The sequence below is a fragment of the Tachyglossus aculeatus genome, chromosome 14, assembly GCF_015852505.1.
Source record: "Tachyglossus aculeatus isolate mTacAcu1 chromosome 14, mTacAcu1.pri, whole genome shotgun sequence".
In the NCBI taxonomy this organism is placed as follows: domain Eukaryota; kingdom Metazoa; phylum Chordata; class Mammalia; order Monotremata; family Tachyglossidae; genus Tachyglossus; species Tachyglossus aculeatus.
The window spans coordinates 43,781,979-43,808,736 of NC_052079.1; the positions used below are offsets into that span (position 1 = coordinate 43,781,979).

Consider the following 26,758-nt stretch of genomic DNA (forward strand, 5'->3'; position numbering starts at 1 on the left):
CCCTGCCCTCCTAAAATGTGACAATATGTCCTTGGTGAAGCCCATATTAAGGAAAGCCCACAAAACAGAAGCTATGTCTCGACCCAACCACTTCTTCCACTACTGTATTGCATTCCATCCAGATAGAAAAATGTTGGCAGCAAAATATATCCCCATTCTCTCACAGCAATATAGGAGCCTTTCTAGTAATTCACATTTAGTAACCATTTGTAGGTGGAAATATGTCCAGATGAAAGACTGTTTTCAGTGCCAAACAGGAATAGGTTTACAGTTGTTCCCTCCAACTCAGCTAGAGGCAAAGCGTCAGGTCATCCCTCCATATACTGCTCACAACTCACCAAGGAATACAATTGCATGAGTACTGTACATTGGAAAAATAGCACAAGTCCAACATCATATTCCCTTTACTTAAAACCTCCACAATAAGATGTGCTTTAAACTACATCAGGACAATACCAGTGCCATTTTGGAGCAGAGGAAGGGAGCAGGGGAGGCTCTTCCTCCACCAGGATGGATTAGATGTAGTCCCTCTGAAGACGAGGGAATGGACTGTGATGTTTCATCCAGTCCCCTTTCAGCCCTAAAATGCCTTCAAGTAATCTCAATACAGTATAGGATGGTGTGTGTTAAAAAGATTTTACACTCTGGTAAACATCAATCTACGTGTTGAGAAATGCCCTGGATTAAGGGCCCATTATTAACTACTCTGCTCATGCAACACAAGGCCAAGAAACACACAAGCCCTGGCAGTGTGAAATGGTTGTGCAATGGTCCAGGGCAGACTGCCAATGCTGTTCCTTCCTTTCCAGCATGAAGGGCCACTGAGCTAGAGCTAGTTTAAGGTTTCCTTCTTCTAGTAATTGAGCACAATTAATAATCACAAACTTGCTGAACTTGAGGATTTGTGGCAGAAGATATGCTAGCCTTCATTGATAGAGAAAAGGGTGGGGTAAAAGGGAAAAAAAAACCCTTATGCTTAGCCAGTGTTCTAAAAACTTTCATATTAACTGCTTAGACTTGAAAGTTATTGAAAAATACATTAGAAAACCAATCATCATCCATTCAGTGGCTTAAAAAACTAAATGAACTAGAGAAGTTGCCAATTAAAAATGTCAGACAAGCTCATTTTTAGCTCAGCTGCAAACTGAAACTGGGAGAATGGAACATGTTAAGGAGAAATAGGCCCCGCACATCAGCCTCTTAAGGATTTGTTACATTGCAAACTCACTGTGGGCAGGGAACATCTGCTACATTGTAACAATAACAATGATGGCATTTATTAAGCACTTACCAAGCGCCTAGTACAGTGCTCTGCACATAGCGCTCAATAAATACGATTGATGATGATGCAAAGCACTGTTCCAAGCTGCTGGGGAAGTCACAAGGTGATTAGTTTGTCCCATGGAGGGCTCACAGGTTTGTTTTTTTTAATCCCCATTTTCCAGATGAGGTAACGGAAGCACAGAGAAGTTAAGTGACTTGCCCAAGGCCACACAGCTAACAGTTGGCAGAGCCGGGATTTGAACCCATGACCTCTGACTCCACAGCCCGTGCTCATCCACTGAGCCACGCTGCTTCCCTCTCAAGTGCTTAAACCAGTGCTTTGCACACAATAAGCTCTCAATACATACAATTGAAAGATTCATTACACAGCCACCTCTAGATCTTACATTTGTGCTTCTCTTCCTGAAGACGTCCTCCTTCCAAATCAAGGGCCTGCTATGGTTTAAAACCACTACTAGACTGAACTGGGGGGGGGGGGAAAATGAACACTAAATACAGTTTAAAATAAAAAAAGTCATACTCTTTAACAACACTCTGGTGAATTAAAACAAAGTTACATTACATAAGTATAGTTTATTGCAAAGACAGAAGACAGCAAACCAGAAGTTTGAGTCTTCCACTTCAGGTCACGAAGCAACCATTCACCATCTCGTTCATTCATTCACACACACGTTCACACATGCACAAACTGTACACAAAGTGTTGCTATACCAGTGCTGAGAGTTCCCTCAGCAGTACAGGGAAATTTTAACATTTCAATTAAAAAGTTAAAATGAAGTCATTTACAACCAGGCTATAAAATTCCTCTTCTGGGCCAGGAAATAATTGTACTTTATAAGAAAAAACAAACAAATGAAAAAAGTATTGTTTCAATAGCAGTAAGACTACATTAAATTGAACATATTAATTAGTTCAAAATTCACTTATAAATTAAATTTACCAAAATGCAAAATCTAGCCTAAACAAAGGTTTGTGATAACTAAAAATAATGACTACTGTAACAGGCACAAAAAACAGTGTTTTGATTGTAGCAAACACTGTTAATAGGTACCAAATCTTTTAAGTTTAACAGGTTGGACAGTTTATTTCTTCTGGGTTAATATTTAGTTTCAAAATTACATAAAAAAGAAATATTTGTAGCAATTCTTGAACTTCAAATGCTTTACAAAAAAAATCCCCTTAAAAATTAAATTTCAATAAATACATCAACAGCTAAAAAATCTAGCTACGGTTGTCATGCAGGACAAAATTACATAACCAAGACCAACTCAATTTTATAACAAAGGCAACTTGCATTCAAAATGAACTCTACCCTATTTTATTAAAAGGGTAAACATCATGAATTAACCCAGCTGTTTACTTGAATTACAAAAGTAACATGATTCAATATGAAAATAAGAAACTGTCTACAAATCTCTGACAGTAATAAATCGCAATATACAATGCATACAGGAGTCACAGAGCAACAAACTCTTGTACAAAACAAAAATATTTTAATACCTTTAAAATCCAATTTTTTTTTAAAACCAGTCATGAAAAAGATTCTCAATTCGGAATTCACATCTCAATTTAGGCAAGCCTCAGGAAGCTACAGTACAAAGCTATTTAATGTACAAAGAGGCATATCTCCCGCTTCACCAGTCATTTCCATGCTAATGTCTCTGCTTTAGAATTGTCCTGCTTCTTCCTTGTTGCCCCACTTGCAGATCCAGTGCTCCTCGAAATCATGAAAATTGAATTTGTTGAACTCCAGATATCTAAGATGATAAAGTAAAATATGAGCAGAAGTTTCCATTGGTATTTGCAATTTGTAACATCTTCCCCCATCACCTCCTCCCATCTATCCCCAGCCACTTCCACGCCCCACCCAGCCCCAATAAAACCCCCACAAAAGACACAATTAGTTTTGGAAGCCGGGTTAAACACAAGGAAGAGTACGGTACCTGTTGGTACGATGTTGTATAAACCATCACATTTTGCTGTTGTCCATCTGTGGTTATCAAACCGGCTGGTAACTGATTAGCTAAAAATGAAGAAGATAATCCTTAGGATAAACCTAATAGCATGTAATCCACCTTTGTATCCCGAACCAAATGACCACTTTCCCCACCAGAACCTAATCAGGAAAGTCAGAGAGGAACAATCACATTCTAATGCCAAGCTTGGAATGTTTTTTGGATCACTAATGCATTTTTAAGTTTAGTCTAAGAAAATAGCAAGTTAAAGCTCAACGAAGTTAATTCTACATATTCATCCTATTTTAAATAATTTACACTCAGAACTTCCTCCCCTCCCAACGCTTATTATTCTATCCTCAGATGCACTAGTCCCATTAAAATTGGTCCCGTTTACTATACGAGAATAATAGTTTGCACTACTTACTAAATGCTTCCTCTGTAAGCTCCTCGCTAAGTCCATCTGTAGTTGTGACTGCTCCACCAATTCCCTTCTCTCCTTTCATTGCCTGGAAACATTGGAAAATGTTGAAAGTTTACCGAGACCTCTTTAGTAGTTTATCATGGCGAGAAAAAGTGTGGGAGTGGGAAATGCCATTACCACCACTACCACCCCCAAACACACATACATACATACATATACACACACACACACACACACACATACACACCATCACCACCCTGGATTTCTCTCAATTAAGGAAGCTAGAAACTCTTGAGAGTGATACCATTTTCAGCTCTCAGCCAATAAGGCAATAACTGAGCAGCCCAGCATAGTCCAAAATTCAAGCACTAACATCAGGAAAAACTGCCCCTAAAAATAGCAGATTTTAGATACATAACACCATGCAGAAGGTAATGAACAGAAAGCTGAATTTGAGGGAACTTGGACACTGATTCACAGCTGGCTGGCACTGTATTGCAAACCCTAGAATTCAGGTGTATGCTTATTTTATAGCTAACAGGAAGGATGGGAAAAATTTACATCTCACAGGGGAAGGGTGGAGGTGTCATTTTGCCCCTCCCCCATGCTATTATCACTCCATCTCTCTCCCTCACAATGAGCTTGGGAGTCAGAGGATGTGGGTTCTAATCCAGGGTCCGCCACTTATCAGCTGTGTGACTTTGAGCAAGTCACTTAACTTCTCTGGGCCTCAATTACCTCATCTGTAATATGGGAATTAAGTCTGTGAGCCCCTCATGGGACAACCTGCTTACCTTGCATTTACCCCAGCACTTAGAACAATAGTAAGCACATAGTAAGCGCTTAACAAATACCATCATCAACTTGGGAAGTTTTTTTTTTTCTTTTCCAGTATTTAAGTGCTTTGTCAAGCACCGTTCTAATCACTGGGATAGATACAAGTTTATCAGGTTGGACATAGTTCCTGTCCCACGCAGCGCTCACAGTCTAAGTAGGAGGAAAAACCGGCATTTTATCCCAAGGTCACAGTAGGCAATTAATGGATCCAGGATTAGGATCCAGGATTAGAATCCAGGTTCTCTGACTCTCAGACCTCTAAACCATGCTGCTTCTCACTTCATAATCCACCAACATCACTCACAACATCTATTTCTGTCAACTAACTTCCTGTCCCACCTCTGTATTTCAGAATGTCTTTGATGCCTTCCTCTTCTTCCTACTTTTATTTTTGTCACCTCTACTGATCCTCAGGGACTTCCCATTTCCACAGTGAGGTTCCTACTGCCCCTCACTGCCACACTTCTCAACTCTGCCCATGTCATACTTCACCCTCTATCACCCTCACACGACCTGGACATTACATTTGGCCTCACTCCCACACACTGCTCCATTTCTCACCTCTAACACTGCACTGCTGCTGCACCTACCCTGCCTCCTCACTCACATTCCCGCTACCCGCTAGAGTTCTCTGAACTCTAGAATTCTTCCTCCTGATCAAAACCTTGTGCCCCCTGGGCTTCCTACCATCCCCAACTCTCCCTTGACCCTGAAATCCATGCCCTCAACACTCTTCTTTCTACCCAACTTCCCTCCTCCATTAATCTACTCTCACACTACCAACCACCCTTCCCTAAACCCGGGAACAGCCCCTCTGGCTTCCTCCATCCCTCACTCAGTGTAGCTATTCCTCATGTCAGTCAATCAATGGTATTTACTGAGATCTTACTGTATACAGAGCACTGTACTAAGCACTTGGGAGAGTACAATGCTTTGCACATAGTAAGCGCTTAATAAATGCCATTATTATTATTACAATACAACAGAGTTAGAAGTCACACTCCCTGCCCAAAACGAGTTTACAGTCTAGAGACTGTAAGATGTCCTCCCCAACTATTTTATTGCCAAGAGATATTAACAGATGCAAAGTTTCCCAAATCCTTTCCAATTTCATCACTCTTCTTCCCAGCTATTTCTCAAAAAGATTTCCCAAGGCTTTCTCAGATTCTACTCCCTAAGCCGAGTCTTGCATCATCTCCTCTTACCACTTACCACCTTCAACTTCTCACTCACCATTTGCTCATTCCCCTCTGCCTTCAAACACGCTCATCCTTCCTATTGAAAAAGTTGTGGGCAGAGAATGTGTCTACCAACTGGTACAAAAGTACTCAGTGTGCTGCACAGAGTACGTTCTCGATGAATACTACCAATTGAATCACCCACAGTCTTGTCCAAACCCCTCAAATGAGTTGCATACCTGCTGCCTTCACTTCTCCACTGACTCTACTTGACCTATCAGTTCTTTGCTTCCTTCATTCCACTGAAACCACACTCTCCAAAATCGCCAATGACCTTCTCACCCACTCCTCACTTCCCCACCTCTGTTGACACCACTACCATTCTGTCCCAGAAGCCTGCAACTTTGGTGCCTTCATCTTTGACTTATCTTTATTGTTTAACCTTCACTTTTTGTTTTTTCCTCTTAGTATAGTCTTGTGTCTGTCTCCTGCATTAGACTGTCAGTTCTCTGAGGACAGGGACTGTGTCTTATTTTCATTCAATCGTATTTATTGAGCACTTACTGTGTGCAGAGCACTGTATTAAGTGATTGGAAAGTACAATTCTGCAATAAAGAGAGACCATCCCTGCCCACATCATTACCACTACTGTATTTCCCCCAAGTGTTTAGAAGAGTCAATAAATACGATTGACTGAACAAATCTGGCTCTTGGCAATTAACTTCCCTTAGGTAGGTAGTTTGGGTAGGCTTCAAATACTGGGCCACAGACTTTTTTGGCACATGTGACTGTCAATATAGCGAAAGAAGGATATGAATTTCTGGAACACTTTTGGCAAAAGCAAAAAAGACTATTTTATTCTGTTTAAATAAGAGTAGGATCACTGTTGCTCTGAAGAGTGATACAAATGCCTGGGGATAATGAAAAGGAGTATTTTCCCCAAGACCTGATAAATTAGAAAACAAAGTCAGCGCTGTTATTTTTTGAAGAAGAATTATTTTACCTACCTCTCTGAATTTTTGAAGGTACAGTTTTAGAGGTTCTACGTAACTATCAAATCCCAGGGTAGACATGGCAAAAAGAATATCCTCTCCGTTGATAGTCTTCCGTTTTTCTTGATGACATCTTTCACTTGCCTCAGATGTTATAAAACTGATGAATTCACTGACACATTCCTGCACACACTCCTTGGCATCCTTAGCAATCTGACATGAGAAATTATTGGTGAGTATGTCTCCAGTGTAACCATTGCCTTCCTTTCAATGTGCAAAATGAAAGGCTAGGCACAAAAACCCGCTGGAGCCATAATTTAAAATAAAGTTGCCGCCTTTGGCTTCTTGAAACCAGTGAGTCTACACAACCTAGTAACCCAGTGTTGATAGAGCACAGGCTTGGGAGTCAGAAGGACCCGGGTTTTAATCCCAGCTCTGCTACTTGTCTGTTGTTTGACCTTGGGCAAATCACTTCACTTTTCTGTGACTCATCTGTAAAATAAGACGGTGAGCCCCATGTGGGGCTCAACTTGTTGCCAACTTGTACTTCCCAAGCACTTAGTACAGTGCTCTGCACACAGAAGCGCTCAATAAATACGATTGATGATGATGATGATGATGTGGGACATGGACTGAATCCAACCTAATTATCTTGTATCTACCCTGTGAGCTCGCTGTGGGCAGGGATTGTCAGTCTTTATTTCTGTATTGTACTTTCCCAAGCGCTTAGTACAGCGCTCTGCACACAATAAGCACTTAATAAGTATGACTGAATGAATGAATACCCCAGTGCTTAGAAATGTGCCTGGAACATAGTAAGCACTTAAATACCATTAAAAAAAAAAAAAAAGCATAATGATTCTTCTCTGCCATGGGATTCCCATTTCCGGTGGCAGGGATATACCTTGATGACAAAAACATATAATTTAATTGTCTATTAAGCACTTACTAATAGACAATAGACCGTAGAGTCCCTGTCCCACATGGGGCTTACAATTGACAAGGGAAGGAGAGAGGCATCTTATCCCCTCCTTTAACCGATGAGGAAGAAGGCGCAGAAATTCAGTCCAAGGACACTCCACCGGCCATTGGGGGAACTCGGCTAGAATCTGGATCTCCTGCTTCCCTGCCCCCTGCTTTTTTCCACTAGATCAGGTTGCCCGTTTAGCCAATAGTTAAAGTCCTGACTCACAGAGAACGCTCAGGTGGGCAGGTATAGAGGTACATGCAATGGCAACCACAGGATGTCACCACTGCCTCATACAAAAGGCAACTGCTAAAGGGTGGGAGGCCCTTCTCCCCATGGGCCCTGGGAACTTCATTCTCTTGTCATATTTAAATACATTCAGTGCTCTTTAATCACATTCAACGCAAAGTCCTACTATTCTTGGACACCAATCATAAGCACGCCGCTCTTCTTTCTGTCACTGACTCCAAAATAGTATGAAAGTGACTTTGGCTAAAAAATTGTTCTTAAAACTAATCCCCTTGAAAATACAAGCAGAGGAAGATGGGATCTGAGGGACTAAAAAAGAGATTATCAAATAGCAAGGAAAAAAAACACTACAGCTACCAGATAGACCCCAATTTGAAAGCATTTTTATCATCATCATCATCAATCGTATTTATTGAGCACTTACTATGTGCAGAGCACTGTACTAAGCGCTTGGGAAGTACAAATTGGCAACATATAGAGACAGTCCCTACCCAACAGTGGGCTCACAGTCTAAAAAGTCTATTTTTCTCCCCACTTCTAAATTGCTTGCCAGCTGGCAAAGTGAAACTGTTTGATTGGACTATGCATTTCAAAACACCAAAAATGTTTGGTATTGGGAATGGGACAAAAACTCCTTGCCTGGGCACAGCGGGCTTTCATCAGTGTGACTTTTCGCTGTCTGCTTATTTACCTATTGAAAAATACTAAAGAGTTGCACAACTGTGGTCTGGCAAGATAAAAATCAGAGGAGTCAGAATAATTGATATGAGGGCAAATGACTAAATGAAAGATTAAGAAGTCATTCCCACTTACACTTGAACTGGAATCCTTGGATCTCAAGCTTAATCTATTTAAAATCCACATTAGCAATCGGCTTTGACATAGGCTGCCCTATCTAGATATCGGGGAGGGGCTACATCCAGGGGCCCCAACTTTCCATATTGAGCACGGGAGCATGGGAAAAAGACATGGAAAAGGAAAGAGGGAAAAGAGGGAGGGCATGGAGGGAAGAGACAGAGGAAGGGGAAGCAAAAGGCACCAAAGGAGAACCATCCCTTTGGCCCTGTCCAGGCAGCGAGAGCCGGGTATGAACGTCCTTCTCTGCGCTCGCCCAGTCCTCCTGGGGCCCCAGGAATCCACCGGAGCAGCGGTGGGTGCTCCACAAAGCCCAATACACACTACAGTTCCCAGGCCAAGACCTGCTGGTCACAGTCACGGCCACTGCCACCAACTCAAGGCCAACCTGGTCCCGATCCGACAGCAGCTGAGCCCACAGTCGTGTGACACGGATACTGCCGAAGCGACCCCAGAAAGGCCACCCCCTTCCATCCACCCCATTCTCATTGAACCCATCAGTCCTCTGGGTCAGGCAGAGCAGGAAGACCCCCCATTCAGGCTCAGCCCCTGGCACCTTCTGAAGACCAGAAATCGGGGGCCCAGAGGTAATGCTGCCATCCTGATTCCTGCCCTGGTCCTCCTCGGGTGCCAGTTACTGTTGCCCTCCCTGCCCAAAGAGCTGTGGGTGAAGCTAATGGCTTCATCATTCCCCATATGACTGGTGAGTCTGGCTAAATCTCCTCTCCAGCTGCAACTAAAAATGCAGTACATTTAGGGATTCCAAAGTGAATTCTTAAAGCATTCTGTCACGTTTCTCTTATTTTACATTTGTATGAGCAGGAACAAAATTATGAAGTAGGTTACTGTGGCAACAGTATGGAAGTAGAAGACTGTGCAATCCAAGTAACAAGTAGAATTCCAATATATTCTAAGCTTGCAAACTTGACTTACCAAAAAGAAAAGGGAAAAAAAAAACCTTAAGAAACAAGTTCTGCCTTTTGCCAGAACTTGTCCCAGCTAGAATATAAAAATGTTCATGTATCTGAATGAAGAGCATCTCTTGAAAGTCAAATAGTCAGATAAAGCAAGTCATAAAAATGATCAACTGAGCAATTTCAGAAGAGCATAATTTAATTTGTTTGCCAGCTGTATCGGAACACACATTTCTGTTAAATTTCCAGTCTTGGGCTGGGAAATAAAACCAAATTTATCATGAGTGTAAGTACCTTTTAAATATATAACCCACAATCTCATATTTGTTAAAAGTCTCATACTTAAATTAAAAATTGCAGAAAAACATGAAATATCTGTGGAGATGAGACATGCAGAGTTCATTTTAAAACAAGATTTTTATGGCTAAATTAAGTGTCCCAAAGCAAGAGACTTGCTACCATAAAAATAAAAACACTGAGACTATCAATAAACTTGTAACCTATATTACCTTTCCTGTTTGAGGTATGGCATTTTTCATTATTCTTGCTACATTTGCAATTGGAAGATAGATATCCTGCTCCCGAAAACTTTCTTTTGAGCCATTTGTATCTTCGTGATCATTCATGCTGTCCTCCGCATCTGAAAGAGTTAAAGTTTAGAATTCAGGAAAATTACAGAAGTAGTTGTAGTAATGGTATTTACTGAGAACTCACTGGGAAATTACAACAGAAGTACCTGAACGTTCCCTGCCCTCAATACATTTTAACGCAACAGTACTTCTTTCTCACAATGTTCTAGCCCAGAGATATATGGCACTTTCTTTCAAATGCCCAGGGGTGGCTGAAAAAAATGGACCCAAAGAACAACCAACCCAGAGGGAGGGTCAGAATTCAAGGCTCCAGATGGTTATATCTGCTTTCCTTGCTCTCTATCAACCCTGCCACCATCCCTAATATTCCCTGGCAACTATTTTATTAAATCAAGATGAAATAATACAAGAATAATTTAAATTTCTTTTCAATCTATGGTGAAAATAATAAAGTTTTGCTAACACTTTAAAAAACAAACTAGTCTATAAAATTTGGAATTGCACACTGAATATCTGAAGACTTTATCCAAACAACGTATATTTTCACTTCTTTCATTATTTTTTCAAAGCGACACTTAAAATCCTGACTCCAATAGTAACCAGCCCATTCTGACTTCTAGGAAGATTCAGAAAGGGGAAGTTTCCAGGCTGTCAATTCCCAAATCAAAAAGTTTCTGAAACTCTATTTTATGAACTGCCCGCATGTTTCCAGAAGCAAATAAAGGCACTGCTAATGCTATTCCCCATCTAAAGGCTAACAAGAACCCTACTTAATTACCATTATAACTCATTTTGTTCTACTATAATAACAGAGTTAATTTATGGCAAACACCTTGAAAAGGAGTACTCCCATTCTAATACACGCATCTTGACTGATGTGTGCATGTATGCACATGGCATCACATCCGAACCACAAAGACACAGATTGTTGGCAGAATGTACCTTAATTCCCTAACAGTATGTTGTCAAAAACATATAGTGAAAATATGCATTTTCAGGAAAAAAATTGCGTATTTATTTAGAGAAGTGAATTTTGCTGGTTTACATGAGCTAGCCGTACACAGGAAATTATCAATCACTGCACTGGATAAACAGGCTTAAATTGTTTCTAATAATAATAATAATAATGGCATTTGTAAGCGCATACTATGTGCAAAGCACTGTTCTAAGCACTGGAGGGGGATACAAGGTGATCAGGTTGTCCCACGTGGGGCTCACAGTCTTAATCCCAATTTTTACAGGTGAGGGAACTGAGGCACAGAGAAGCTATGTGACTTGCCCAAGGTCACAAAGCTGACGATTGGTAGAGCTGGGATTTGAACCCATGACCTCTGACTCCCAAGCCCGTACTCTTTCCATTGAGCCACGCTGCTTCTTTGCAAATGAAAGGTATCTCAGGTTTCAAAATCAGCTCACAAGAGATGAAATGATTTTACTACATTACAATCATGCTTACAAACCTTTCAGTGGAAAATGATCATCACACCAGAAATGAATCATACCCTCAATGATACATTTAACCTAGTAGACTGATAAAACATTTGCCTTTAGGTGGCTAATTTTTTAATATTTCAAATACTCTGAACAGTTAACTCTGAGAATTATTTCACATAATTTGGGTAGTTAACTCTGAGAAGTGGATAAGCAAAAATATAGCACTATATTTTACCACTAGATCATTTCACTTACAACAAGGTAGACAGAGGCATACTGGGATATAGCAAACTGTTTTAAAGTGTTTCTGATTTTATAATTTAAAGAAGTCACAGACTAAAAACAAAAACTTCAATACACTGTTTCATCTCTAGAAGCCCATGGTTTAAGAAAGCTATAATTCTAATAGAAAAAAAAAATAATAATGATGATGGTATTTGGTGAGCCCACTGTTGGGTAGGGACCGTCTCTATGTGTTGCCAACTTGTACTTCCCAAGCGCTTAGTACAGTGCTCTGTACACAGTAAGCGCTCAATAAATACGATTGATTGATTGACTGATTAAGCGCTATGTGCAAAGCACTGTTCTAAGCGCTGGGGGGATACAACAGGTTGTCTCACGTGGGGCTCACAATCTTCATCCCCATTTTACAGATGAGGTAGCTGAGGCACAGAGAAGTGAAGTGACTTGCCCAAAGTCACACAGCTGACAATTGGCGGAGCCAGGATTTGAACCCATGACCTCTGACTCCAAAGCCCGGGCTCTTTCTGCTGAGCCACATCTGCCTTTCAGGCCTTAACCAAACTGTTCAACAAACACTGACCTGGTAAACCTGAGAAAGAACATTTTAACAAGTGACGGAGAGTTTTCACTCAGCAAACAACAATTTTCTTACCATCATGAGGCTGTATTACATAATGACTTCCACCAATGTAATCTGCAGATATTCCTAATTGAGAAGCATCTGTTGTAGAACTGTCGCCATCCATCTCTGAAAAAAATAATATTAAGGAAAGCTATTAAGAAAGCTGCAATGTCCTACTTCAAACGTTGCCTTCACTGACAACAGGTAGATAAAACACACTCAGCTCAAAAAATTAAGTCGCTTCCATTTTAATGTCTCCTTTGGACTTAAGCTTTTAAGGGAAATATTTGTATTTTCTCTCTTGCAGAGACTTTCATTGACTTCCTACTACTAGAGACCCCTGTAAGTGTTGATAAAATTAGAAGAGGGGGGAAGAAAAGATGACATCATCATCATCAATCGTATTTATTGAGTGCTTACTATGTGCAGAGCACTGTACTAAGCGCTTGGGAAGTACAAATTGGCAATATAACATGACATGACACCTCATAACACTGTACCCTTTCAGGTATTTTATGGTTAACTTCTTGAAACATGAGACTGAAAGCTAAGCAGGAAAGAGAATGATTTCCATTTCCTCATCAGTAATTGTTGAGAAGCTACTGCAGGCCGACTACTATAAAGGCTGCTCTTTGGAGTATACAATAAAGAATAAAAGACACCATCCTTAATCATGAAAAGTTTGTAATAGGGAAGACAGGCAGACATACGTCACATCCATGTGCCCCACTTCCCCTACAGTGCAGCCCATCTCTCACCATAGTTTGGGGCAAGGGGTGAAACAGCAAGAAGTAAAGGAAGTGGCAGCTAGGCTATTGGGGGTGAAAATCTCTGACCAACCTCCCCCCCCGCCCCCCAAGGGAGTCTCCTGTGGTGCCCTTCAAAATAGGCTGCACCCCTGCCTGTCTGCTTATTGGATGCCCTCACTGTCCTGGGGGTGCAGGGGACACTGTCCGTGGTTGGCAGGGACAAAGGAGTGAGAGTAGCTCAGCACAAGCCACTAGCCCTACAATCCTTTATCTACAGGTTCTTGATCTGGTGCCTGGGCACCGGCTTGTCTGTCGTTTACGGCGGGAGCTTCCATCAAATTCAGTAGGAATCCAAAGGGAAAAAAATATAGAGGAAAGACTGGTAGCAACCAAAATAGGTAATTCATCTCTTCACGGCAGGAGCTTCCATCAAATTCAGTAGGAATCCAAAGGGAAAAAAAATAGAGGAAAGACTGGTAGCAACCAAAATAAGTAATTCATCTCCACTTTACAAATGAGGGAACTGAGGTACAGAGAAATTAAATGATTTGCCTCAAGTCACACCACCAGCAAGTGGAAGAGGCAAGGTCAGAACCCAGGTCCTCTAATTCCCAAGCCTTTGTTGTTCCCACTGGGTCAATTTCCTTACCCTGTTGCTTTCCTAATTTATTTCAATCTCTTTCTCCTCCACTAGTCAGTCAATCTGAGTGCTTACTGTGTGCAGAGCACTGTACTAAGTGCTCGGGAGAGTACAGTATACCAATAAGCACACATTCCCTGCCCACAATGAGCGTTCAGTCTAGGTGGTGGCAGATATTAATGTAAATAAATTTCACATATGTACATAAGTTCCTGTGGTGCTGGGAGGAGGGGCATGAATAAAGAGAGCAAGTCAGGGTGTGGGAGAAGAGGAAAGGAGGGCTTAGTCAGGGAAGGCCTCTTGGAGATGGGCCTTCAATAAGGTTTTCAAGGGGGGAGAGTAATTGTCTGTCGGATTTGAGGAGGGAGGGTGTTTCAGGCTAGGGGCAGGATGTGGGTTAGGGGTCGGCGGCGAGCCAGGTGAGACCGAGGCACAGTGAGAAGGTTAGCACTAGAGGAGCAAAGTGTGCGGGCTGGACTGTAGAAGGAGAGAAGTGAGGTGAGGTAGGAGGGGGCAAGGTGATGGAGTGCTTTTAAAACCAATGATGAAGAGTTTTTGTTTGAAGCCGAGGTGCATGGGCACCTACTGGAGTTTCTGGAGGAAATATGGACTGAGTTTGTAAACTCTTTGTGGACAGGAATCATGACTACCAACTCTATTGTATTGTACTCTCCCAAGTGTCTAGTCAGTGTTCTGATCACAGTAAGCACTAAAATCACTCAGTGGTATTTACTGATCACAAATACCACCGATTGATATATTAGGTGTGAAGGTAAATTTATGTATTAAAAAAAAACAAACCAAAAAACCCCCACAAAGGAAGCCCTCATTGTCATCATACTAAAATGGTTCAGCAAGAGAAAAGCCCCTAAAGTCGTCCCCCACACCCCACCAAAAAAAGTTTTGGCTTCACTCTGATTCACTGTGAATTGGTCCTTTATGGAAGCAACTTGGCTCAGAAGATACCATTCCACACTGGATTTCCAATCCTGGCTCTCTCCTGAAAAGATGTGGGAACCTGGGCAAGTTACTCAACCTAACTGGGCCTTAATTTCTTCATCTGCAAACAAGAATGATGAAATGGAACACAAGTCGATACACTTAAGCACAACCAAGACAATGCTTTCTTAAACTTGAAATAATGCTTAGAGAGATAAATAGATGGTGTCAACCTGGGAGACATGGAGCCTGAACTGGCTTCACTGTTTGCTGAAAAATAGGGTAACTAAAGATAAGGTGTTGATGATTTTTTGTTCTCCAAGCAGCCTTGAATATATTTTATACAATTTTAAATGGAAACTCCTCCAGATTAAAAAAAATGAATATTCAATGACTTTACTGGATTTTCCAAAGCATGGCACTGAACAGCCAAATCTACATATCTCTGCTAGAACCTGGTACTTGTGTTCTTGAAGAACCTTATTACAGTAACACTGGGTCATTGAGAATTAATGAATGGGTTAGGAGACAGATGGTTAGATGATATCACCATGACTGACAATTTTTTCTAAGGTATTTTTGTTAAGCGCTTACTATGTGCCAGGCACTGTGCTAAGCGCTGGGGCAGATACAAGCTAATCGGGTTGGACACAGTTCATGTCCCGCATGGAGCTCACAGCAATAATCCCCATTTTACGGATGCGATAACAGGAGCAGAAATTAAGTGACTTACCCAAGGTCACAGATCAGGCAGGTGGTACAGCCACGATTAGAACCCAGGTCTTTCTGACTCCTGGGCCCGTGCTCTATCCACTAGCCCATGCTGCTTCCTTTTCAGTACTTCAGATATGCTTTTCTGTACTAGTTTTGTCCACCCCTAGCAAAATGCCTTATACCCTCACCACTGTTATTTTACTGTTTAAAATACTGCAAAAAGGCAAAGTATTGCACAGTAGAGCTGAGGTAGAGGGTAGGACACGTAGCAGCACTAAGCATTGACCAAAAACAGATACATACACATATAACCATCTCTTCCTACACCAAATCTACTTGTGCCGACTTGTAGACTGTGTAAAACACCCAGGGCAGATTTGTGTTGTGGGAAGATCATTCTCTGATATTCCCATTGCTTTGTAACTAAACTATCTTACAAACACTCTATCAAAAATGTTATTTCTTTTCAGTTTCTCCACTACGCTTCATACTTCAAAAGGGAAAGGGACATAAGGAAGGAGTTTGGGTTGCTGTACACTTAATCTGTCTACTGCTGCCTTTCTCTTCATTAACCTGAATGTTGGGAAGTTCTGCTAATTCCTAGCCCTGAACTAGAATGGGAATAAATGGGAAGCACGTTGGTCTTTGATGGAGATGTTAATTAGTTCCCTTCAAAGTCATAATGGGTCAGTGAAAGGTCTCCTGCACACTCCCTAGTACTCTATCCGAGGACAAGTATAAATCAACAGAACTTGAAGCTCTGTAGCGAATTAGAAGAGAGGATTGGACGATGGCTGGATTCCCTGAACAAGTTTCAAAACTATTGCCCCTTTAACCTCCTACAAACCACTGTAAGCTCTGGTCAACATATTCTTCCCCTATTAGACCTCTCCCCTCTTGGCTAATGAATCTCTCATCAAGTACACTAAAAATGAAGGGTCCTAGCATCTTGTAACAATTATGTTAGCATTTATATGGCTTTGAGTACTCAAAAAGCCTTATAATCATTATATTATCTATTCTTCAAGACTACCAGGTAGGTCTTTTTCCCTCATTTTATAGACTGAGTTACAGGCTTAATTAAGATCCCTGCCTAAAGTCGCACAGGGAATCATATTAGAACTCTCTAAGCATTTCTACATATTGCTTAATCAGCTGAGATATACTGTCCACTAGTGAAAGGGAAACAAAGATGCAGAGAGAGCATTTAATTTTGAAGTTCAGGTTTCATATTTGCTCCTTTCCTACTACACCTACTGTTAAGAGACAGGTAACCCAAATGGGGGGAGAAAAAAAAAATCAGTCCCACGTCACGTCCAAGTACAATAACACTATTTTTACAGCATTAGTAACTACTGATCCTCAAAGACTTACTAAAAGCAGAGGGAATGCAATTCCTCTCACTGAAGCATTGTTCTGAAGCAGGGCCACTATTTAAGATTAAATAAAAATGTTTAGATCAATAAAATATGCAGTATATGACCACAAAAGTGAACAAAAATGATACTAACACTAAAACTGTGCTAACAACTGTCTCCCTTCTCACTTTTTTGTCACTAGACCCCTGCTTGGGAATATTTGTGAACACATTTCCCTACAGCACTCCCATTTAATTATCTCCAAATTCCATTTTAAAAATTTTTTTCTAGAAAGGGACCAAAATGTTTACACCCAGTTCTTCTATAACGCAGGCTGATTTTCTGAAAAGTCCTTGTTAGACTGTAAGCTCATTTCAGGGAATGTGTCTGTTTATTGTTGTATTGTACACTCCCAAGCACTTAGTACAGTGCTCCGTCCACAGTAAGCACTCAGTAAATATGACTGAATGAAGGAAAACTCACGTTGGCCTAGTGGAAAGAGCTTGGGCCAGGAATCAGGAGACCTGAGCTCCTCTACAGAGTACGCTTCTGGTGGGCAGGGCACATGTCTACCAACTCTGTTCTGCTGTACTGTTCCAAGCACTTAGTACAGTGCTCTGCACACATTAAGCACTCAATACAATTTTGATTCTAATCATGTCACTGCCACTTGCTTGTTAATAACTTTTCTGTGTCTGTTTTCTTAACGGTAAAATGGTGATTTAAAACCTGTTCTACCTCCCTTTTAGACTGAGGTCTGGCTGGGACAGGGATTGGGCCCGACCTCACTGTCTCCAGTGCTTAGTGCAGTGCTTGGCACTGAGTAAGGACTGAACAAGTATTTCAATTATTATTGACACCACATGCATGAACACAAACCATTTCTCAATCGTATTTACTGTGTTCTTACTGTGTGCAGGGCACCGTACTATGCATGACACGCTGTATCCAACAGACTCATGTGGTCAAACACTCCCCAGTTCCCTAATCACAATGGAAATGCACGTTACAGAGAGGCTGAGGCTTTGGAAGTCTAGCTATCAGCTTAAAAGCTGAGATCACTTTTAAGCCTCCTGCCACTGTACCCCTCATTCACCCCACCCTCAGCCCCACTGCACTTTTGTACATATTGGCAATTTTACATAAGCAAATATTGTCTGTCTCCCCCTCTAAACTGCAAACACCTTGTGGGCAGGGAGTGTTTCTACCAACTGTTACAATGAATTCTCCCATGCTCTTAGTATGGTATGCTGCACACAGTAAGTGCTCAATATTGACTGCTTATAAAATTAAGAAAAAATATTTATAGTATTATAATCAGGTGAAATACAAAGTGAGTGTTCAAACCACACCTATCAATGGCTTTTCTCTGTCTCTAATTTGTTTTCCCTTAGCTGTATTGTAATAAATACCTGTCTTCCCATCTAGTTTGGAAGATCCTTGTGGGCAGGATTGTGTCTACCGACTCTACTGTACACTCTCCTAAACGCTTAATACAGTGCTCTGCACAGGATAAGCACACCATAAATGCCACTGACTGCAGAGACTTGAGAATAAATTTCCAAAATGGGGGCAAATATATGGGAGAGATCATATGATCAGCTTTTTTGTTTCCACAGTAGATAATGGTCTCAGTAAAAATGAGCTTAATCATACAATATAGTATGAAAAATTATATAATAGGTGTCTTCATCACATTCTGAATTGAACCCTTATTAGGAAATTAGGAAACAAACATGCCTCCCAAGATGCTCATGTCTGGATATAGCAGAGCCCCATGTGGTGTGGAAAAATGATTTTTGCAAATGCATGTGCCACTGATCAAGGTAGGCATTCTTCCTGCACACAGTACAGTCCTTCAGACGCTCATGTCTGGGCAGAGCACAACCCCATGTGGTGTGGAAAAATGATTTTTGCAAATACATGTGCCACCGATCAAGGTAGAAGCATTCTTCCTGCACAGTGCAGTCCTTCAACAACACAATCGCCCACTGACGACTGGTCCCACAATTTAGAATCCCTGATAATGAATGTTGTTTGGAAGAGAAAATCTTGGCCTTTTTTTTGTATTTCCTCCCAGAAAGACACTTGGTCTGGACAAGTTGGCGGTTGCCTAATTATTCTTACTTCTATAGAAGCCCAATGTGAGTTACCATAGTTCTCATTTTACACACAATCCAAAAAAGTAAATTTGTTCATCCAAGCTTGAAAGACCAAAGACTCGTAATATTTTCGGGAAGCATTTTGGCCTAATGAATAGAGCATTGGCCTGTGGGTCAGAAGGTTCTGGGTTCTAATCCCAGCTCCGCCACTTGTCTGCCGTGTGACCTTGGGCAAGTTACTTAACTATGTCTCAGTTACCTCATCTGTAGAATGGGGATTATGACTGTGGGCCCCCAGTGGAACAAGGACTGTGGCCAACCTGAGTGGCTTGTATGTGCTGCTCCAAGCACTTAGTACGGTGCTCTGCACACACCAAGCACTCAAAATATACAATTGATTGATTCTAAGCGTGTCTCTGCCACTTGCTTGCTATTACCTTTTCTGTGTCTGTTTTCTCGTCCGTAAAATGGTGATTCAAAACCTGTTCTACCTCCCTCTTACACCGCGGTCTGGCTGGGGTAGGGATTGGGCCCAACTGTGGAGCAAGGACCGTGTCCAACCTGAGTAGCTTGTATTTACCCCAGTGCTTTAGAAGAGTGCTTGCCACATAAGCACTTAAATACCATCATTAAGAATTCCTGTAAATCACATGTTTTGTAGTGTATTATAATTACAACATCCATTTCCTCATTGGATTTTGTCTACATTTTGAAGTGGCATTAAATGCAGACATAAATACCTACCAGAATCAAAATGTTGTGTTAATTTCCTTAGTCTTCCTTTTAAATAAGGGAAGACTGCGCTGTAGCGGCCCTGTGGGTCAATAAAGAGCAGCAGCAAGCAGTAGCTGTTATTCAATACTGAAATAAAATTTCACAGAAACAAAGGACAATGTAACAAATGATTTTATTTTCTAGGCTGCCACACACTGCTATCTTTTAATTGTTAAAGAACGTTAATTCTTTCTAACACCCTACCTTAAAGTACTTGGGCCTTCACCCTAGCCAGAAAAAGATTTTTATATTTTTCCCTCAGAGATCACTGGTCTAGCTATACATCACAAGCTCCAAATCATTAAATCTTTATTCACATTCAAGTAGGTAGTACATGGTCGGGCAGATTTCGTTTTAACAAAACCTTTGGCCTTAAAGTAGCTTCAGACAAGTATTTACGACGGAGTGGATTCTTTTACGTTATTGGATAGAGACGAAGCCTTCACGGTTATGCAGCTGTTTAATTTTCAGGAAACGTGCATGTTTATCTAAATGAGAAATTAAGGACTACACAGAAGTCATTTCTGGCGCTCTGCACTAAGGTAATCACTAAATTGGGGCTCAAGGGAGTGCAGGACACAAATAACTGCCTTTTAAGGGATTCTAATCAAAGCTTCACAAAACTTACATAAATAAAAACCCTATCTCCTAGCACAGCCTGTGCACATGAAATTTTTAAAACTTGATTTATCTTTTTTCCCCTTAACTCAAACACGTTGATTTGAATCACAACCCACCCACCACGACTGTGGTGCTGCCGCCCGGGGCATTATTCAAATAATCTATAGTTTGAGCGACAGGAAAGTTAAATAACCCTGGACCTTGTACCTCTAACACCGGGTTTTTCATTCCTCGATCTGAAGTTCTAATTACTGGTTAGATGGTTGTTGTTTTTTGGTATTTATTGACTAATGCCCCGCACTTTTTTTTTTTTAAAAGGCTAGAATACGAAGCCGAAGAGGTTCCGTACTTTTCGAGCAGCCGAAGTCCTGAGGGTCTGCCTTCCTTCTCCATCACCGCTCCTGTCCACAAACCAACCCCCCTCTTTGCTCCTTGGGCTTTTTCTTCCTCCTTTTAAGAAGCCTCCAGAGGGCTGGGGGTCGTGCCCGCCCCCTCCTCTATTTCCCAGCCCTGGTGGGTTAGGCGTGTTGGGGGGGGCAGAGGCGGAGAGAACCGTCGGGGGGGGGAGGAAGAGGAGGAGGAGACACAGACAGACACACAGAGAGACAGACAGACAAGGAGGGAAACCGCCCCAAACGGCCCGTCAAACTCGAGTTGGAGCACCCCGACCCCCTCAATCAATCAATCATATTTATTGAGCACTTACGGTGTGCAGAGCACTGTACTACGCGCTTGGGAAGTCCAAGTTGGCAACATATAGACGTGGTCCCTACCCAACAGTGGGCTCACAGTCTAGAAGGGGGAGACAGAGAACAAAACCAAACAAATTAACAAAATAAAATAAATAGAATAGATATGTACAAGTAAAATAAATAAATAGAGCAATAAATATGTACAAACATACATACATATATACAGGTGCTGTGGGGAGGGGAAGGAGGTAGGTCTCTCCTCCCTACAGAGGCCCCCTCATCTCCACGCCCCCTCCTACCCAGAGACCCCCCCATCTCCAAGCCCCCTACAGAGATCCCTACTCTCTGTAGAGACCCCTCAACTCGAAGCCCCCTCCCTCCAGAGACCCCCCTCATTTCCAAGCTCCCTCTAACCCTACTCTCTGCAGACTCCCTCATCTCCAAGCCCCCCTCCTCCCTACAGAGATCCCTACTCTCTGCAGAGACCCCCTCAACTCCAAGCCCCCCCCAGACCCCTACTGAGACCCTCTCAACTCCAAGGCCCCTCCCTCAGACCCCTACTGAGACCCTCTCAACTCCAAGCTCCCTCCCGACAGACCCCTCCTACAATAATAGCATTTATTAAGCGCTTACTATGTGCAAAGCACTGTTCTAAGCGCTGGGGAGGTTACAAGGTGATCAGGTCGACCCTCGTGGGGCTCACAGTCTTAATTCCCATTTTACAGGTGAGGTAACTGAGGCACAGAGAAGTTAAGTGACTTGCCCAATGTCACACGGCTGACAACTGGCGGAGCCCGGGTTTGAACCCATGACCTCTGACTCCAAAGCCCGGGCTCTTTCCACTGAGCCTCGCTGCTTCTCCTCTGAGACCCCCTCAACTCCAAGCCCCCTCCCTCCAGAGATCCCCCTCAACTCCAAGCCCCCTCCCTCCAGAGATCCCCCTCAACTCCTAGCCCCCTCCCTCCAGAGATCAATCAATCGTATTTATTGAGCGCTTACTGTGTGCAGAGCACTGTACTAAGCGCTTGGGAAGTACAAGTTGGCAACATATAGAGACAGTCCCTACCCAACAGTGGGCTCACAGTCCAAAAGGGGGAGACAGAGAACAAAACCAAACATACTAACAAAATAAAATAGAGTAGATATGTACAAGTAAAATAAATAAATAGAGTAATAAATATGTACAAACATATATATACAGGTGCCGTGGGGAAGGGAAGGAGGTAAGATGAGGGGGATGGAGAGGGGGACGAGGGGGAGAGGAAGGAAGGGGCTCAGTCTGGGAAGGCCTCCTGGAGGAGGTGAGCTCTCAGTAGGGCCTTGAGCTCTCAGTAGATCCCCCTCAACTCCAAGCCCCTCCCTCCAGAAACCCCCTTCTACCCAAAACCCCCTACTCTCTGCAGAGCCCCCCATCTCCAAGCCCCCCCTTCAGAGATCCCTACGCTCTGCAAAGACCCCCCCCCAACTCCAGGCCCCTCCCTCCGGAGACCCCCTCATCCCCAAGCCCCCTACTCTCTGCAGAGCCCCCCATCTCCAAGCCCCCCTTCAGAGATCCCTACTCTCTGTAGAGACCCCCCCAACTCCAAGCCCCCTCCCTCCAGAGCCCCCCCATCCCCATGCCCCCTTCTACCCAAAGCCCCCTACTCTCCACAGAGCCCCCCTCATCTCTTCAGAGATCCCTACTCTCTGCAGAGACCCCCCCAACTCCAAGCCCCCTCCCTCCACACACCTGAGACCCCCTCAACTCCAAGCCCCTCCCTCCAGAGACCCCCCCCCCCAACTCTAAGCCCCCCTCCAGAGCCCCCTACTCTCTGCAGAGAAGCAGCGTGGCTCAGTGGCAAGAGCCCCGGGCTTTGGAGTCAGAGATCGTGGGTTCAAATCCCACCTCTGCCAACTGTCAGCTGTGTGACTTTGGGCAAGTCACTTCACTTCTCTGTGCCTCGGTTCCCTCATCTGTAAAAACGGGGGTTAAAACTGTGAGCCCCCCCCCCGTGGGACAACCTGATCACCTTGTAACCTCCCCAGCGCTTAGAACAGTGCTTGGCACAGAGTAAGTGCTTAACAAAATACCAACATTATTATTATTACTCTCTGCAGAGACCCCTCCGCTGCTCCAATCAATCAATCGTATTTATTGAGCGCTTACTGTGTGCAGAGCACTATACTAAGCGCTTGGGAAGTCCAAGTTGGCAACATATAGAAACAGTCCCTACCCAACAGTGGGCTCACAGTCTAAAAGGGGGAGACAGGGAACAACACCAAACATACTAACAAAATAAAATAAATAGAATAGATATGTACAAGTAAAATACAGAGTAATAATAATAATAATAATGGCATTTATTGAGCGCTTACTATGTACCCTTCCTCTCTCGAGCCCCCCTCAGCTCCAAGCCCCCTCCTCCCTACAGAAGCCCCCCAAAGCGGGGGGGGGGGGGGGGGGGGGGGGGGGGGGAAGGAAGGGAGGAAGAAGAAGAGACAAAGCGAGGAGCCCCAGCCAGGCCGGGGGCTGAGGGAGCCGGGCCTTCCCCGCGTCGTCCGCCCCTCATCATCATCAATTGTATTTATTGAGCGCTTACTGTGTGCAGAGCACTGTACTACGCGCTTGGGAAGTCCAAGTTGGCAACATACAGAGATAGTCCCTACCCAACAGTGGGCTCACAGTCTAAAAGGGGGAGACAGGGAACAAAACCAAACATACTAACAAAATAAAATAAATAGAATAGATATGTACAAGTAAAATAGAGTAATAAATATGTACAACTGCGGGTTCACACAGCTGGCTCGGAGCCGACACCCTCCGGGGGCCTCTGACCGCTGACCCTCCTTCCTCCTCCAGGTCCCGCGGCCTGGGAATTCATCAATCGTATTGATTGAGCTCTTACGGTGTGCAGAGCACTGTACTAAGCGCTTGGGAAGTCCAAGTCGGCAACGTATAGAGACAGGCCCTACCCAACAGTGGGCTCACAGTCTAAAAGGGGGAGACAAAACCAAACATACTAATAAACAGAATAGATATGTACAAGTAAAATAAATGAGTAATAAATATGTACAACTGCGGGTTCACACGGCTGGCTCGGGGTCGACACCCTCGGGGGCCTCTGACCGCTGACCCTCCTTCCTCCTCCTCCTCCTCCTCCTGGTCCCGCGGCCTGGGAAATCATCAATCGCATTGATTGAGCGCTTACTGTGTGCAAGAGCACCGTACTAAGCGCTTGGGAAGTCCAAGTCGGCAACATCTAGAGACTGGCCCTACCCAACAGTGGGCTCGCAGTCTGAAAGGGGGAGACAGAGAACAAAACCAAACACATTAACCAAATAAAATAAATAGAATAGATATGTACAAGTAAAATACATAGAGTAATAAACATGTACAACTACGGGTTCACACGGCTCGGGGGGCCTCTGACCCTCCTTCCTCCTCCAGGTCCCGCGGCCTGGGAAATCATCAATCGTATTGACTGAGCGCTTACTTGTGTGCAAGAGAACCGTACTAAGCGCTTGGGAAGTCCAAGTCGGCAACGTCTAGAGACAGGCCCTACCCAACAGCGGGCTCACAGTCTATAAGGGGGAGACAGAGAACAAAATCATCATCATCATCATCAATCGTATTGATTGAGCGCTTACTTGTGTGCAAGAGCACCGTACTAAGCGCTTGGGAAGTCCAAGTCGGCAACGTCTAGAGACAGGCCCTACCCAACAGTGGGCTCACAGTCTAAAAGGGGGAGACAGAGAACAAAACCAAACACACTAACCAAATTAAATAGGATAGATCTGTACAAGTAAAATAGAGTAAGAAACATGTACAACTGCGGGTTCACACGGCTCGGGGGGCCTCTGACCCTCCTTCCTCCTGGTCCCGCGGCCTGGGAAATCATCAATCGTATTGATTGAGCGCTTACGGTGTGCAAGAGCACCGTACTAAGCGCTTGGGAAGTCCAAGTCGGCAACGTCTAGAGGCAGGCCCTACCCAACAGTGGGCTCGCAGTCTGAAAGGGGGAGACAGAGAACAAAACCAAACATACTAACCAAATAAAATAAATAAAATAGATATGTACAAGTAAAATAGAGTAATAAACATGTACAACTGCGGGTTCACACGGCTCGGGGGGCCTCTGACCCTCCTTCCTCCTCCAGGTCCCGCGGCCTGGGAAATCATCAATCGTATCGACTGAGCGCTTACTCGTGTGCAAGAGCACCGTACTAAGCGCTTGGGAAGTCCAAGTCGGCAACGTCTAGAGACAGGCCCTACCAACAGTGGGCTCGCAGTCTGAAAGGGGGAGACAGAGAACAAAACCAAACACACTAACCAAGTAAAATAAATAAAATAGATATGTACAAGTAAAATAGAGTAATAAACATGTACAACTTTGGGTTCACACGGCTCGGGGGGCCTCTGACCCTCCTTCCTCCTCCAGGTCCCGCGGCCTGGGAAATCATCAATCGTATCGATTGAGCGCTTACGGTGTGCAAGAGCACCGTACTAAGCGCTTGGGAAGTCCAAGTCGGCAACGTCTAGAGACAGGCCCTACCCAACAGTGGGCTCACAGTCTACAAGGGGGAGACAGAGAACAGAATCATCATCATCAATCGTATTGATTGAGCGCTTACTATGTGAAGAGCACCGTACTAAGCGCTTGGGAAGTCCAAGTCGGCAACGTCTAGAGACAGGCCCTACCCAACAGTGGGCTCACAGTCTAAAAGGGGGAGACAGAGAACAAAACCAAACATACTAACCAAATAAAATAAATAGGATAGATATGTACAAGTAAAATAGAGTAATAAACATGTACAACTGCGGGTTCACACGGTTCGGGGGGCCTCTGACCCTCCTTCCTCCTCCTCCTCCTGGTCCCGCGGCCTGGGAAATCATCAATCGTATTGATTGGGCAATTACGGTGTGCAAGAGCACCGTACTAAGCGCTTGGGAAGTCCAAGTCGGCAACGTCTAGAGACAGGCCCTACCCAACAGTGGGCTCACAGTCTAAAAGGGGGAGACAGAGAACAAAACCAAACATACTAACCAAATTAAATAAATAGAATAGATATGTACAAGTAAAATAGAGTAATAAACATGTACAACTGCGGGTTCACACGGTTCGGGGGGCCTCTGACCCTCCTTCCTCCTCCTCCTCCTGGTCCCGCGGCCTGGGAGAGCCCGGGCAGGCGGAGCCCCTTGGCCCCCCGCCGCCCAAAATGGAGCCGCCGCCATGGGCGCGGGCCCTGGCTCTCCGCCGCCCGGTGCCCGCCCCGGTTGCCCGCCGCTCCAGCCCCCTCCCCGGGCAGCGCAGCGCGCAGCGCACAGCACAGCACAGCACCGCCGGGCTGGGCCAGGCCGGGCCGGGCCGGGCCGGGGAGGGGGGCCCGCGGCGGTGGGTGCGGCGGCGGCAGAGACGGACATTTCATTCGAGGTAAAGTGTCGGGGGTTTAGGAGCGATCATTGGCCGAAGCGAGACACAAACCTCCACTGCAGCCCTGGTTGGCTCCCGGCTCCAATCGGCTGTTTGGTTGGACAGAAAATGGCTGCGAAGGAACCAGTCCCAGCGCGGAGCCCCGCTTCCCCCGCTCGGCCTCTCCTCCCTCCGCGCCGGCTCGGCCGGGCCCTTCCCGCCGGGGGGGTCACCC

At 43.9% G+C, this 26,758-nt stretch overlaps 1 protein-coding gene across 3 annotated transcripts; it reads right to left on the bottom strand.

Moving 5' to 3' along the window:
• Positions 1–1,837: 1,837 nt before the first annotated feature.
• Positions 1,838–26,703, bottom strand: NFYB (nuclear transcription factor Y subunit beta). 3 transcript variants are annotated; one of them, XM_038756278.1, is made up of 8 exons: positions 20,791–21,177; positions 19,791–19,860; positions 12,575–12,670; positions 10,165–10,295; positions 6,686–6,883; positions 3,667–3,748; positions 3,228–3,307; positions 1,838–3,041 (listed from the first exon to the last, which is right to left on the bottom strand). In XM_038756278.1, the coding sequence occupies exons 3-8, from the start codon at positions 12,666–12,668 to the stop codon at positions 3,009–3,011; spliced, it is 618 nt and encodes a 205-aa protein (XP_038612206.1). In that variant the 5' UTR covers positions 12,669–12,670; positions 19,791–19,860; positions 20,791–21,177; the 3' UTR covers positions 1,838–3,008. The 3 variants fall into 3 exon arrangements, with proteins under 3 accessions (XP_038612206.1, XP_038612204.1, XP_038612205.1); XM_038756276.1 differs by having other exon boundaries at positions 19,791–19,907; XM_038756277.1 differs by lacking the exons at positions 19,791–19,860; positions 20,791–21,177 and adding an exon at positions 26,596–26,703.
• Between the last annotated feature and the right edge of the window lie 55 nt (positions 26,704–26,758).